This window comes from Oreochromis niloticus, linkage group LG14 (genome assembly GCF_001858045.2).
Source record: "Oreochromis niloticus isolate F11D_XX linkage group LG14, O_niloticus_UMD_NMBU, whole genome shotgun sequence".
Classification (NCBI taxonomy): domain Eukaryota; kingdom Metazoa; phylum Chordata; class Actinopteri; order Cichliformes; family Cichlidae; genus Oreochromis; species Oreochromis niloticus.
Window position 1 is genome coordinate 35,623,301 of NC_031979.2, and position 15,147 is coordinate 35,638,447.

The following is a 15,147-nucleotide window of genomic DNA, read 5'->3' on the forward strand; positions in this document are numbered from 1 at the left end:
CCCCTGGCACAGAGGCCGGGGCAGGAAATAGTGATCGACTACACAGACATGGTGACGCCAGCGAGGGGTTTTAGATACCTGCTGGTGTGTGTGGATAGTTTGACAGGGTGGCCAGAGGCGTGGCCAGCCCGGAGAAAAGACAGCACAACAGTCATTAAGTGTTTGGTAAATCACTACATTCCTTGGCATGGATTCCCAGAGAGAATTAGATCAGATAATGGGACACATTTTAAGAATAAACATCTGCAGGAAGTGGAATCCATGCTAGGGTTGCAACACAGGTTCGGGACAGTTTATCATCCACAGTCTCAAGGTAAGGTTGAGCGAATGAATCAAAACTTAAAAAATAAATTGGCCAAGATCTGTGCACAGACCAAAATGGATTGGGTTGATGCGTTACCAATAGCGCTCATGAGCATTAGATGCTCAGTAAATCAGTCCACCGGGTTCACTCCTTATGAGTTGTTTACTGGGAGACAATTTCCTGGACCCACTGCAGGGGTGCCAGCGTTAAGACAAGAAATGCCTACATTTGAACATTTAAAGCAGTTTATGGGGAAATTGGAGAGCAATGGTAGTGTCGGGAGTGATGACTGCTGTTATTGTAACTGTGATTTTTCTTTTAAGTGAATTGCCCAGAAACAGAACCGAATCCACGCCGGCGACTCCACCATCACAGGCCACGGCGAAGCGAACCAAACGTAGTGAAACAGGTAAATCAGATGAGTGTTTGGATTATTATGGCGGTATAGAGTTGGACTACGTTAAATGGTCCACTACTTCGTATACATTCGACCTTTGTGCTGTCATTAAATGTAAGGGCTTAAACAGTTCATGGCGGGGATATGATGTCTGGGTAGGTTACAATCCAATGGTAGATATAGAGTGTAATAATCAGACGCTTGGCTACCCCTATCACACTTATTGGAAGGGCCCGTGTGACTACTGGTCTACCATAGTGGAGTATTCTGGCACGTGGCGCCCCTATAAGGACACCACGTGGCAGAAGCTTGGGTTTCAGCGGGACTTCTCAGCCGGGCAGAACCCGTTGACCCTCTCACTGAATCGTTGGTATGACACTGTGTGGCCCGCCCAATCCGTGGTGTACTTATTTATAGGGGCAGACGTCTCAGGGAAGGACCCATACGGTCTGGTTAAAATTAATTTTAGAGATTTTGCACCTGATGTGGCTGAAATAACTGTATCAACACCTCCCCCACCATTGCCACTTTCTGACTCGGGCCCACAAATAATTGAGGTAGATTATACAAGACTCGAACCTAAACAGCTCATTTCAATGGCCACTGGCTACCGTGAGAGCAATTTATGGCTAGACTGGCTTATCCAAAATGCTAGGGAACAGAATGTTTCAGATTGTGTGGCGTGCGCAGCTGCCCGCCCACATCTTTTCACAGAGCCAGCTCCTCTATATCCCGAAGACCAGTGGGGATTTGAGTGCATGCTAAGACTCACCAGAGAAGCGGCTTCTGAAGGTAATTGTACTACGTTAGCAAGTTTGTTTCCACCAATAGGTAATGACACTGTACTTGGTCCCTTCACGCCAAGAAGAGCCAACTACACATGTTTAAACTTTACTGTGTTTCTCCCTGACAGACATGAGCATGAGGCCGGGGAGATTAACGCCGATTGGTGCACTGTGACGTACCTGGCCAGAGGAAAGCTATCAAGAGACACCGGCACTGAAATAGGCCTGTGGGCACGTGCTGGTTTGTATTATTATTGTGGTGGGTACAGAATGTATGTTAGAATTCCTAGTGGGACTTCTGCTCTCTGTGCCATGGTACGTTTAGGTGCACCTCTCGTTTTAGTAGGTGAAAAGGGGGTGCGGCTGGGTAAGCCCGGCACCGCTCAACTGACAGCCAGGCGGAGACGTCATGTGTTGGCCAGACGGTCACCAGGATCGTTTGACCTTACATTAGGATCACCAACATATATAGATGCTATTGGAGTCCCTAGGGGTGTGCCTAATGAATTTAACTTAGCTGACCAAATTGCTGGAGGATTTGAAAATATTCCCATAATTTCTGCATTTTTTCCAGTGACTCCAAATAAGAATGTGGATCGTATTAATTATGTGCACTATAATGTCCTGAGACTGGCGAACCTCACCAGGGACGCGGTTGAAGGGCTTGCTGAGCAGTTGGGTGCAACATCTTTAATGGCAGTACAAAATCGGATGGCGTTAGACATGTTGTTGGGAGAAAAAGGGGGCGTTTGCGCGATGTTTGGGGATATGTGTTGTACCTTTATTCCAAATAATACAGCTCCTGATGGCTCTGTGACCCGAGCGCTGGAAGGCCTGAGAACTTTGTCCACTACAATGCATGAGCATTCGGGATTGGATAACCCGCTGGAAGCATGGATGATCTCTGTCTTTGGGCAATGGAAAGGTTTCATCATTTCAATTATGGCCTCTTTGTCTGTTTTTATTGCAATAATAGTGACGTGTGGGTGTTGCTGTGTGCCTTGTATCAGAGCTTTGCTTGTAAGACTCATCAATCGTGCTGTGGGCGAGTCTGATACAAAGGCAGACACCATGATGCCACTTCTGGGAAATGGGGAGTCACAGTATGAAAACATTATGGTGAAAGATTTAGTGTAGTTTTATCTGCCTTAGGGCAGATAATAAAGGCTTGATTGTGTCATGAGCTTAGAAGTAGATTTGTAACTGGATAACTGTGGTCTGGAGGGGAGATGGTTTTTATGGCACCTAGGAAGAGACAGTGTTTTAACTGATATACTCCCACACCTATATGCACACTCACTCACGTGCACGCACATACCAGGTATGCGCACACAGTGACTTACGAGCACTCACATAGACACACGGGAACGCGCACATGTAGGCATTCACGTGCTCGCACGCACACAAGTAAAAGTATGTAAACATAGCACTTAGTTTTATGGCACCTTGTAGAGGGTTTAGAAGGGGGGTCACTTATACAAAACTGCATGTAACAGACAAAGGGATTGAGATCTGCAGAGGAAGTCCGGGGTCCTCCACATCTCCCTTCTAGAAGGTGGTATTAAAAGGTGTAATCAATAGGTATGAGTAATAAGTGTAATCAATAAGTCTGGATGAATAAAAGTGTTGTGAATTGACTACTGAGTCCCCGGTGTTCTTTCTGGAGGCCTGAGGAATCTATGAACCGGGTGAAACTGTAGAGGTAACACTGCATACAGCCCACTTTGATCTTAAGTGGGTCGGACCAGTGAAACTTTTTTTCTGTCTGTGTGAAAAAGTTTAATTACACATTTAATCCCTGATCTTAATAAAAGAAGAAAAGTTCCGCTTGAAACACATGTCTTAGTTTTCCTGCACAATAAAGAAATGCTGCTGGAGTAAATAAAAGCAATGTGTCTCGGTCCACTCATGCTCATTTTAAATTTTATTCTTTTTTCTGTATTTCTTTTATTTATTTATTTAGTTATCTTTTTTTAATCTTCAAATACCTGTTCAACACTTTGTTTGAAAGCACTTTATAAATAAAGTTATTATTATTAAACTGTAAAACATAAATATGCAACGCTACAGCGTTTTGTAGCTCACTGCCCAGTAACTATAGTTTTGTTAATGAACATAAAACATCCTTTCTTGTGGATCTGCTGTAAAAAACAAACAAACAACAAAAACACCTTAAATTTCTAAAATAGACATTAAAAAGGCACTTCTATCATTTCTTGTTTATCTGTTTACTTTGGTGCAGTATGAATGGCTACAGTGGAGGTCTTTATCAGCAGGAGAAGCTGTAAAACTGTGAAAATACAGTCAAACCTCTGATTTAAGCCAATAATAAAAAAAAAAAACCCAATAAGTTGTTAATAAAATTTCTCAGAATTAGAACGTCACTACCCGTAAGCAGGGGTTATCAGTTTATTAAAAACAATATTTGTTAGTGGACAGAGTGAATAACTCTTTTATTATGGTTTGGTACTTCTATGAATACTGTGTCAGGGCTAAAAGGAAAAAAAAGTATTTCCACACTCGTTATTTAGCTTAATTTCATAATCCATTTGTAACTGACAGACTGTTACAGTTCATTATGACACCTGGATAATGTATTCATGAATAGGCCGTGATTGGTGCCAAGAAAAGAAGAAATGGTGAATTCATTGTGATTTCACTTTTGGCTTCAGTGAGAAGGAACATATTTAATGTATATAAGCTATGGTGATGTGGTTGCTTTCAAGTAAAGGGAAAAAAAGGGATTCAGGGATTTTGCTTTTTAAATAATAAAAACTAGTACTGTCAGCATTGAGCTAAATAAAAACATGAAAGGAGGATGGGATTAACCCCCAGGACCTGGATTTAAATAATAGGTAGGCGTTTTATGTCTATGTAAAGAATATAGACTAAATCTTAGGGGTGGGGCTTGATTAAATAAAATCAAATTAACTGGAGGCTTTGTAATAAATTTATCTCGAATAATTACCTTTAATCGCTGAAGAATATGGAGTTAAATCAGGGCCATAATGTTTGTTTAGTTAAAAGAAAAATTTGAAATCGAAAATATGTAAACTGAAAGCAAAAGTCACATTTTTAGAGTGAACTTTGAAAAAGAAAGAGTTGGATTTAAAATTTTCAGATTCAGATCTTTTAAATTAATGTACAAAAAAAAATTCTTCAGGTTCGGATTTTTCTCTCAGTTTCAATTTTTTTTTTTTCACTTTCAAAAAAAAATTCTTCAGGTTCGGATTTTTCTCTCAGCTTCAATTTTTTTTTTTCCACTTTCAGATCTCTATTTTTCAGTTAGCGGGGAATCATGAGTGACAGCAGACCGCTGCAGGCTCAAGATGGTCCATTTTTCATGTTGCCTTCAGGAAACCTGGGAATGAACATAATTTATCAAACACCTCCTGCACAGTATTATTTGATAATGTTTAGAAAACATGTCATGCATAACTGCTAAAACTCAGTTACTAAAGCTCTTTCAAGCAGTAATGTGTACAAATTACGCCGTAACTGATCAATTATGAGACGTTTTCCCAGCCACTACGTGAGAAGTGGTCATTTCCCATGCTCTCAAAGTAGCGCGCATTGTATCGGGTGGGGGCTGCTGTTAACTTGTCCCTCAGTGAACGATGGCGTCGTCTTCCAACAACACTGCTGGCGCGAACAATCAGGTGAGTGTTTAAGTTTTGAACAATTACACTGCAGTCTGTGAATACTACGAATTTAAGAAGTGGCTAATGTTATGGTTAATTTTTCGGCTATTCTGTTTTTTTATTTTATAACGTTTTTTGCTGAAATGCTAGCTCAACAGAAACGCCTCGCTATCATTTTCGGCTGAAACTTACGTCCTAGTTGATCTGTAAGCTTGGAGAACAACAAAGTTAGTGAAGTAACGTAAAATTCTTTGTATTTAATTTAGGAGCAGCTAAAAAGAGAGATGCTTCAGCGACTACTGCACAAAGTTTCCCAGGTCATGCACAGACAACCCCTCGATGTGGACTATTTGCAGTTTGTTATCGACCATGAGATGGTCCTTTTAAGATCTTTGTCCGATCAGGTTGAGATCCCTCAAAGTATTATAAATGCTCTGATAGAGCTGTCAACTGTGCTCAGTATGGAGGACGTCAATCAACAAACCCCCTCTCAGATGTCAGTGTCAGAAGGAAAGCTGGGACGTCCAAATTACAATGTATCGCCTGTACAGCTCCAGATACTGACAGAAATGTTCTTATCAATCACCCAAATTGCAAAACTTCTTGGAATATCTGTGAGGACAGTGAAACGTCGTTTGCATGAATATGGCATTTCCATAAAGCAGTGCTACAGTACAACAAGTGATGAAGAGCTGGACAATTTAGTAAGATCTATAAAGACAAGAACACCTCATGTTGGATACAGGATGATGAAAGGGATGCTTCAAGCCATGGGCCACCATGTACAGTGGAAGAGAGTGTACTCGTCGATGCACCGTTTGGACTCTGCTGGTATTTTCTCAAGAATGACAAGGCTGGGATTTGTGGTCCGAAGCAGGGGCGGATCTAGAGAAATTTTTTTAGGGTGGCATGAGGGTGGCAAAGAAATCAAATGGGGTGGCAAAATCAAAGCCTTTTTTCCCCAAACACATATGCAGGGGGTTACATATGGTTAAAATGATTCAAATGCAGTAAGTATACACGTTTTTCATATAAATATAGTCTATAACTTAATTATTGTCTGTAGCCCACATAATTAAACACTTTAGTTACATAAAACAGTTTTGATCTTATGTACTGTATAGCCTGTATAATAAATAAATATGTAGCCCAATAAGTATACAACCCAGAAAGGTACACAACATGGGGCGGTTCATTTACAAACACAAGTCTAAGTTTCACACTGTTTTTTGTTAGAAATCAATCACAAAATGTTAGAAATCTGGACTGTCATGAACAAAAATTTAAACCTAATTTTTCATGATTTGTTGGATTAACCCACTGAGGTCTGAAATACAACTGCCCATTTTTGACTCCTTTTGAGTTTACGTTTGTATTTCACCCTCAAATTGTTTCATTTTATTTTTTTCCCCTTGCCTTGTTTGGTATCATTCTTTTCAGCTCAACTGAATTTAGTTGTTTTTTTTCACTGACATACTGCATTAGTATTACTGATCTGAAATCACACAAAGAACTTCAAATCCTAGTAGTATTTTTTTACTGTAAAAAAACCCACAGGCATGTTGAGTAAATTTTTTTAACTTGAAATGCAAATATAAAATGTACATTTTGTAAACATATACAACTATTTCTCTAAAAATGCAGCCAATACACCTGCCGTTTTTTTCATTTTGTACAACCATTTAAAAATATTACTAAAACTAAAATGAGAGAACAATCAGGTGTTGCAATAAGATGTCCCACAAATGATGTGTGCCAGTAAAAAAAAAAAAAAAAAAAAAATTTGTCCACCAAAAGACAGAGGAGAACAGCACAGGGATAAACCTGCAGGCCTGACAACAGCAGGTGTATCACTCCGCTGGTTTTCTACTTAGTGACAGTGTTTACATTGCAAATGTGCCTTTGTGGCATTCATTAGTGCCCTCACTGACACACAAAACAAAACGACTACACAACAGAACTACACAACACAACACAACACACTAAGTAAACACTCCACGCTAAACGTCACAAATCTCCCACATCTAAAAACTCTCTCGCTCTCTCTCTCTCTCTCACTCGCTCGCTCTGTCTCGCTGCCGTTACTGTCACTCTAAAAACTCTCCCCTCTCCCTAAACAACCAAATCCCACGTGTTGACTTTTTTTTTTTTTAATTGGTTGACATGGTACATTTTTCCACCGATAGGAAAGCGGTGGCTTCTTTTCCTTTCTTTACTGTTTTCGCGCTGTCCTTAGAAAACGCTTAAAACACACACACACACATAAAAAACGTGACGACAGTATTTAGAAAAAAGCATGGCTTATATATATATTATCATAACTCTGGATTTACTGGCCTGTAATTAAAATTTAAAAACTTTGAAGTCCGAACTTTCAATGTGGGCTGAAATAGAGACTCAGCGTGGCTGCAGCTTGTTGCTATGTCAGCTTAAAACAGTCATGTGATTTGCAGGTGCAGCGTGTCCGTGGACCACAGAAGTTTAATAACACTCACCTTCCTTCCATTTCCAGAGTGTAACATCCAACCACCTGTGTAAAATCCGAAATTCCCATGGTGTTGTTCAAAATGTGCTCTGGCACAATCATAAACATCGCTTGCTACTGAAAACAAGAAAAAACCCGGTCCTGCAATGGGCTGAACCATTTGTTAATGGTGGAGGGGGGGAACACTATGCAATATATTCAGTTTTAGCATTTATATTCACTGTTGACTGTAACTACGCTCAAACTGTTAATGCTATCTTATTTTAATAAACAACACTGTCATATGCAAAACTGGGGTGGCACTTGGGGTGGCAAGGGATCATTTTAGGGTGGCAGTTGCCACGCCATGCCACCCTTCTAGATCCGCCCCTGGTCCGAAGGACATATTCAGTGCAAGGTCCTCTTTACTTGATGCATATAGACACAAACCATAAACTAATAAGGTAGGATGAAGTCTGACAATACTGCTAAATACTGAATTATGTTTTATACCTGTTAATGCCCTAGTTGTTGTTTTTTGTCGTTCTTTTTACAGATTTGGCCTGGTGATATTCGGAGTGATAGATGGGTACTCAAGAAAGGTGATTTTTCACTTTCAAAATTGAGCTGAATGAGATGTTAATTGAAAAGTGAAATACTTGTGTTTTGGTCATAAAACTTACCATATACTGTAATATAGAGATCCTTCTGTAGAACAAAATGTTCCTAATCTGTTTATGTTTGTCAGTATTTGGTGACTATAAATGCTTGGTAAACTAATTCTTCAAGTTGCTAAAAGGATTTTTTTTTTTTACCCTTTGCATTTGGGTGAATAGTTGATTACAAGTACTGCTACATCTCATGGCAGCTTGCTACCTTGGGAATTATGTAGCCTGCTTTTTTTCTTGTACTTATAAATATAAAATAAATGTACCAAGCTACAATACCTGATAAACATGTTTCTATCTTTAATTATAGTAACTTGACTTGACCAAGTTTCCACTTAATGATATTTACATCTCTAGATCATGTACCTGGGTGCTGCTGCCAACAACAGAGCATCAACTGCACTTGCTTTCTTCTTGGAGGCTGTACAAAAGTATGGCTTTCCATTGAGGTAAAATCTACACAAAATTAATTTTCACAATGATTGTGCAAATGTGTAAATATGATCCCCCCCCCCCTTGATTAGCAGTGTAATTATTTTGACATGCAATATGTAAACTGTACCCTATATGATCAGTTGTTTATACATCCCCATACAGTTGTTTAAATGGTTCAAACATTTAGAATTCTTGAAAGGTGTGCTTATACAGAACTGCACACTGTTGAATGACCAAAACAATAAACTTCTAATAACCAGTCTAAAGTAAAATTATATTAAAAACACAAAGGCTGCAATACATTTTAAGAGTGACTTTTTTTTTTTTAGATTTAAAACAAATTGTACTGTCGATGTTTAATTTTGTTTCAGAGTTCGAGGGGATCAAGGGGTGGAAAATGTTGGAATAGCAAGATGCATGTTCACCATCCGGGGCTGTGGAAGAGGAAGCTTTCTGTCAGGCAAGAGTGTTCGCAACCAAAGGTATGTGTAGTATTTGTATAAATGTCCCATGGAAATAAGAAAAATGTTCTTATATATTTTTCAATTCAGTGAATTTATGGGTAAAATTCTGAAAACGTTGCCATATTTTGATGTTGAACAGAATAGAGCGCTTGTGGCGAGATGTGTGGATGGCTGTTTCAAGCGTGCACTATGAAACCCTTCACAACCTCGAGGATGAAGGCCTTCTGGATCCAACTGATGGTGTCCACATGTTTTGTGCCCAACATACATTTCTTCCACGTCTGCAGAGGGATCTGGATGTCTTTAGACAGGGTTGGGATAACCACCCTCTAAGGACAGAGAGGAATCTGTCCCCACAACAACTGTGGACACTGGGACTCCACCAGAATCCAGTTGATACTCCAGACACAGTGGAGGTACTAAAACAAATCTAAATTATACAATCCCTCTTTAATCAAGTTTCAAAAAGTGCACTTGGAGATGTTGAAAAAAACACGGTGTGCTGTCACTGCAGACTATCAGCTTTAAGTTGAGGGTATTTGCATCCAAATCAGTTAAAAGTTGTAGGAGTTACAACAGTCTGCATGTGTACCCCCCTCTTGTTAAGTTACCAAAAGTAATGAGACAGAACATTAATCATAACTGAAACTGGATCACAGAGACTTCAGCAGATGTTGGGCTTCATACCTGCTGATGCTCTGTCAGGCCTCTACTGCAACTGTCTTCACTTCCAGCTATTATTGAGGCATTTGCCCTTCAATTTTGTCTTCAGCAATGAAACACTGCTCCGTCAGATTCAGGTCAAGTGATTGACGTGGCCACTGCATAACATTCCACTTCTTTTAACTATTTGTTTTTTTTCTGCAGAATGCTTTAAGTGATTGTCCATCTGGACCATCAAGTGCTGCCTCATGAGTTTCGAAGCATTTGGCTGAATATGAGCAGATATATTGCCCAAAACACTTCAAAATTTATCCTGCTGTTTTTGTCAGGAGTTGCTTCACTAAATACAAGAATATCACATCACTGGCCATGGAACATCAGAGAAGCCAATTGTTCCATTACTTTTGGTCCCTTAAGTGGAAGGCACATATGAAAACAGTTCAAATACCTCTGCAGTTATAGCCAATCGTGTTAGTTTCATTTCAAATCCATTGCGTGGCATATAGAGCCAAAAGTAGAATTCCCATGTTCCAATATTTATGGAGCTGACTGTTTGTCTTGAATTTCCCAACACTGTTTTTGAATTGTCATTTGAAATATCTTTTTTTTTTTAATCATCACAGGAAATCGAGGATGCGTACTTGGATGTCAACTCTATTGGTGAGCTGGATGGGAGCAATCCTGGAGTAATTCTTCCATCTGTTGAATGTCCTCTATCTGAGGAGGACATGGCAAGACTAAGAGACACTGTCAATGTAACAAGGCCCTCTCAGTCACATGGCCAAGACATTTATTTGGATGTACTTAACTTTGTACTAACTCACCGTTCCTAGGCGGCAACATTTTTATTTTGAATTTTCAACCCAGAGAAGGTTCATGAATAGCTCAGACTTTTATTTGATGTGATAGACATGTAAAATGAACCTGCCAGGAAATTTTTATGTGAACACTCAAACATCACATTACAAACTATTTATTTTGTCTCTGGCACAGTTTTCAACAGTAAACCTGTATGTTTTTGTGTGCTTCATGCCACTCATTAAAGAACTCTGGCTGTCAATCTCCAACTTTGAAATGTGCTTCCTGAACATTAAATGGAAGGAGCAGCATTTTGAGTTACACCTCAAAACTATTGATAGACAATGCTATGCTTTACACGTTGTTAAATTCCTGGCCAAGATGAAAAGCCTCCAGCAGAACCATTCTGAATTGACTATAGGACTTCATATGTTTCACAGGCAGGACAATGGTCTTAGCACAGGATGACACAACAGGATAGCAGATGCTGTGATTTCCAAAGTCAGCTTCACAATTGTGATTAAATTTTACCACCACAGCAAAGTCCTTCTTTTCTGAGGGGAGGAGAGGAACATGGCCTTGACCGGTGATCCATTGCAGAAACCTGGGAGGTGTGATAGATCTTGGGCCATCTTCGTCAGCTACATGTTCTTGACCTTCTGTTAGGATAAGAGTGAATTTTAAGACGTTTTGAAGAACCCTGGCCTTTTGGACAAAAAAAATATCTAAATATTTGAATTCGATACAAGTGTAACTTTTGTCACAAAAACCTTAGAATATAATTTTGGAATGTGACAACTATAAACTAGACAAAAATAACCATTTACCTTCTGACTCATAAAGCAAGTCCTGAATGAAGTTAACCAGGTCCAGCTTTCCTTCTGACACTGACATCTGAGAGGGGGTTTGTTGATTGACGTCCTCCATACTGAGCACAGTTGACAGCTCTATCAGAGCATTTATAATACTTTGAGGGATCTCAACCTGATCAGACAAAGATCTTAAAAGGACCATCTCATGGTCGATAACAAACTGCAAATAGTCCACATCGAGGGGTTGTCTGTGCATGACCTGGGAAACTTTGTGCAGTAGTCGCTGAAGCATCTCTCTTTTTAGCTGCTCCTAAATTAAATACAAAGAATTTTACGTTACTTCACTAACTTTGTTGTTCTCCAAGCTTACAGATCAACTAGGACGTAAGTTTCAGCCGAAAATGATAGCGAGGCGTTTCTGTTGAGCTAGCATTTCAGCAAAAAATGTTATAAAATAAAAAAACAGAATAGCCGAAAAATTAACCATAACATTAGCCACTTCTTAAATTCGTAGTATTCACAGACTGCAGTGTAATTGTTCAAAACTTAAACACTCACCTGATTGTTCGCGCCAGCAGTGTTGTTGGAAGACGACGCCATCGTTCACTGAGGGACAAGTTAACAGCAGCCCCCACCCGATACAATGCGCGCTACTTTGAGAGCATGGGAAATGACCACTTCTCACGTAGTGGCTGGGAAAACGTCTCATAATTGATCAGTTACGGCGTAATTTGTACACATTACTGCTTGAAAGAGCTTTAGTAACTGAGTTTTAGCAGTTATGCATGACATGTTTTCTAAACATTATCAAATAATACTGTGCAGGAGGTGTTTGATAAATTATGTTCATTCCCAGGTTTCCTGAAGGCAACATGAAAAATGGACCATCTTGAGCCTGCAGCGGTCTGCTGTCACTCATGATTCCCCGCCCCTCTCTGTGTAGCCACGCCCACCAGGTCAAAACAGGGCCAAAAGTCTGTAACTGAAAAATAGAGATCTGAAAGTGAAAAAAAAAAATTGAAGCTGAGAGAAAAATCCGAACCTGAAGAATTTTTTTTTGTACATTAATTTAAAAGATCTGAATCTGAAAATTTTAAATCCAACTCTTTCTTTTTCAAAGTTCACTCTAAAAATGTGACTTTTGCTTTCAGTTTACATATTTTCGATTTCAAATTTTTCTTTTAACTAAACAAACATTATGGCCCTGATTTAACTCCATAGAAGAAAATCTGCCCCAAAGCGCAAATGTGTTTTGTTTTGTTTTGATTTTAAAGGGTTTTACTGGGTGAGAGAATCAAATAATAGACATGGACATGAATATTGTAAAGTTAATTCTCTTAATTTCTGGAGGGAAAAAAAAGCAGTTGAACATTTCAATTCAAGACAGAGAAAACATGATTATTATCCCTGGCCAAAATTGGGCAGACTTAAAAATAAAGTCCTTTTTAAGTACTTTCAACATAAAGTGCAGTTTTTTTCTTAAACAAATAAGACAGAAACAAAAAAGTTTATTTGAACAGCTTCACCTTTAAACTCTGAGCAACCTTAGCAAACATTATTTTGTACATTAGGCTAAAACAGTGAGATCAACATTTTAGTGCAAAAAAATAACAAACCCATTTGTAAGAGCCAAAGTCAATGTTTATGTTTTCTTTATTTGTTATGGTTGCGCAGGTGTTTAGATTTTCCTGCATCTCAGTTGATTGCAGGGGGGTATGGTCGCATGTTATTTACCTGTCGCCAGTGTTTGCAACAGGATTGTTGGGTGCTCCCCATGTGTCTTCTGTTCCCTCATCATGTACTCATGGCTGCGTGTTTGCCCTGTGTGCCTCTTCGTACGTTTAGTATATATATTTGTTCCAGTATAGTTTTGCATTATTTACCTTTCAGCAAATAAAGCTGTGTTTTTGAGTTTCTCATCTCTGCCTGCATTACAGCCGTCTATGACATTAATATCATAACTATTAAGTGCAAACAAGATACTTAGTAGTGTATAAACTACACCTTAGATATGTGGATGCTCCGCAGCCTGTTTACATGTTAAAGTTGTTTTTTCTGTAACTTTATAATCTGATACTTTAGAAAATGTCTCTCTCTCTCTCTCTCACACACACACACACACACACGTGGCTTTTATCTGTTTCGTACACTTTCCCACACGCAGTTCTTTATTATCTCTGAAAACACGTTTGCTTCAGTGGTTTGACGTCCGTTTCCTCCCACATATCCTCCAAATCTGTCCATCAATCCTTTCTCTGCAATACTGAAAAACATTTTGACATTTTAGCCTTTTACCTGAAAGGGTCAAAAGCACATAAGCAGCATGCTGAGGTGAAGACTCTTGCAAAAGAGAGTTTATCTCTTCATTCAGTGAAAGTTAAACAGTCAAAATAAACATGACTGGACCTTATTCAGGTAAGTCAAAGACCTTACAGCAGGGGTCCCCAGTCCCAGTCCATGAGGGCCGGTGTCCCTGCAGGTTTTAGATGTGTCCTCGTTCCATCACAGCTGATTTAAATGGATAAATTACCTTCTCAACATGTCTTGAAGGGCTGTATCCCAATTCAGGGTCTGCAGCCTTAAAGTACGCAGCCTCAACGGTCCTCAAAGACCGCTTAGGCCGGAAGTGCGAGGCTTGTGAAATGGGATGGTCTAGCCTCCGTCACGCTGCCCAGGTTGCTAAGCAACCATGATAGCTGGAAATGTGTAGTCGACAGAAATGAAGGAGAACATATTTTGTGTTTGTTTGTTTCTACACGAGCTCTGTGTGATTTAATAAGTATCTGAGGCCGAGACCACAGGACTGTAAAACATGATTGTTGGGCTTCATTTCTGTACTGAACAGTCATTATAAGATTAGTTAGTAAATAATAATTAGCTAATGTTGTTCATGAGACTAAAGTCAGTGTAAATATGATATGGCCAATATGATAGTTATTATATTAATCATTATAAGTTATTACAGCAGTGAGTTTGAACTCTCAAATCAAATCACTTCTATTGTCACATCACATGTGCAGGTACACTGGTACAGCACATGTGAGTGAAATTCATGTGAGTGAACTCTGTGTCAAATACTGAGCTTCAGTAAAGATTCAAGTTGCATTTATTTATATTTCTTGTCACCTTTAATCTTCACTCAAAGACACTCAAGTATCTTTGACAGTGTATATATAGGTGTATCATATATAAGAGACAAATGTTGTTCCTTCAGTATGTTGGCATTACTAAATTTGGCTCAATGCTTACATATATGTATAAAAACAAAATGTACGAGCTGTGATAACTGTTTCTGATAGAATGAAGATCAGACTGATATATGAAATATTCCTTTATTGGGTGAGAAAATCAGAGCATGTCATAACTGCTTTAAGTCATACAGAATAGATATCAGAGCCTTAAACAGGCTGACTTCTGCTAAATGGGTCAAACTGGGCAGAAAGTCTACAAACACATAACATCCTTATAGAATATGATGTAACACTATAGATAAACTTACCTCAGAATATATAAAGCATATAAACAATTACAGCAACATGATGCAACAAACACAGCAGTGCTACTAATCCAAAATACTCAAAGCTTCATAGAACTGAAACAAACATTTATTTTAGCTCCATTCTGCTGCTGATACATACTTTAGGTTTCTGAATATTAAACTTGTTGCTGCCTTTCATAGTGTGTAACTTGAAGGCCCTGAGTACTTTCTCCCACAC

General features: G+C 39.1%; 2 protein-coding genes across 2 annotated transcripts; one reads left to right on the forward strand and one right to left on the reverse strand.

Moving 5' to 3' along the window:
* The first annotated feature begins 4,780 nt into the window (after positions 1–4,780).
* Positions 4,781–10,881, forward strand: LOC109194630 (uncharacterized). Its single transcript, XM_019345262.2, has 8 exons — positions 4,781–5,145; positions 5,394–5,993; positions 7,985–8,055; positions 8,148–8,193; positions 8,617–8,708; positions 9,066–9,176; positions 9,298–9,574; positions 10,445–10,881. Exons 1-8 carry the CDS (start codon positions 5,104–5,106, stop codon positions 10,652–10,654), a joined length of 1,449 nt encoding a protein of 482 aa, XP_019200807.1. The 5' UTR covers positions 4,781–5,103; the 3' UTR covers positions 10,655–10,881.
* LOC109194631 (uncharacterized) lies at positions 10,699–12,620 on the reverse strand. Its single transcript, XM_019345263.2, has 3 exons — positions 11,990–12,620; positions 11,447–11,741; positions 10,699–11,278 (listed from the first exon to the last, which is right to left on the reverse strand). Exons 1-3 carry the CDS (start codon positions 12,029–12,031, stop codon positions 10,974–10,976), a joined length of 642 nt encoding a protein of 213 aa, XP_019200808.1. The 5' UTR covers positions 12,032–12,620; the 3' UTR covers positions 10,699–10,973.
* Positions 12,621–15,147: the final 2,527 nt, after the last annotated feature.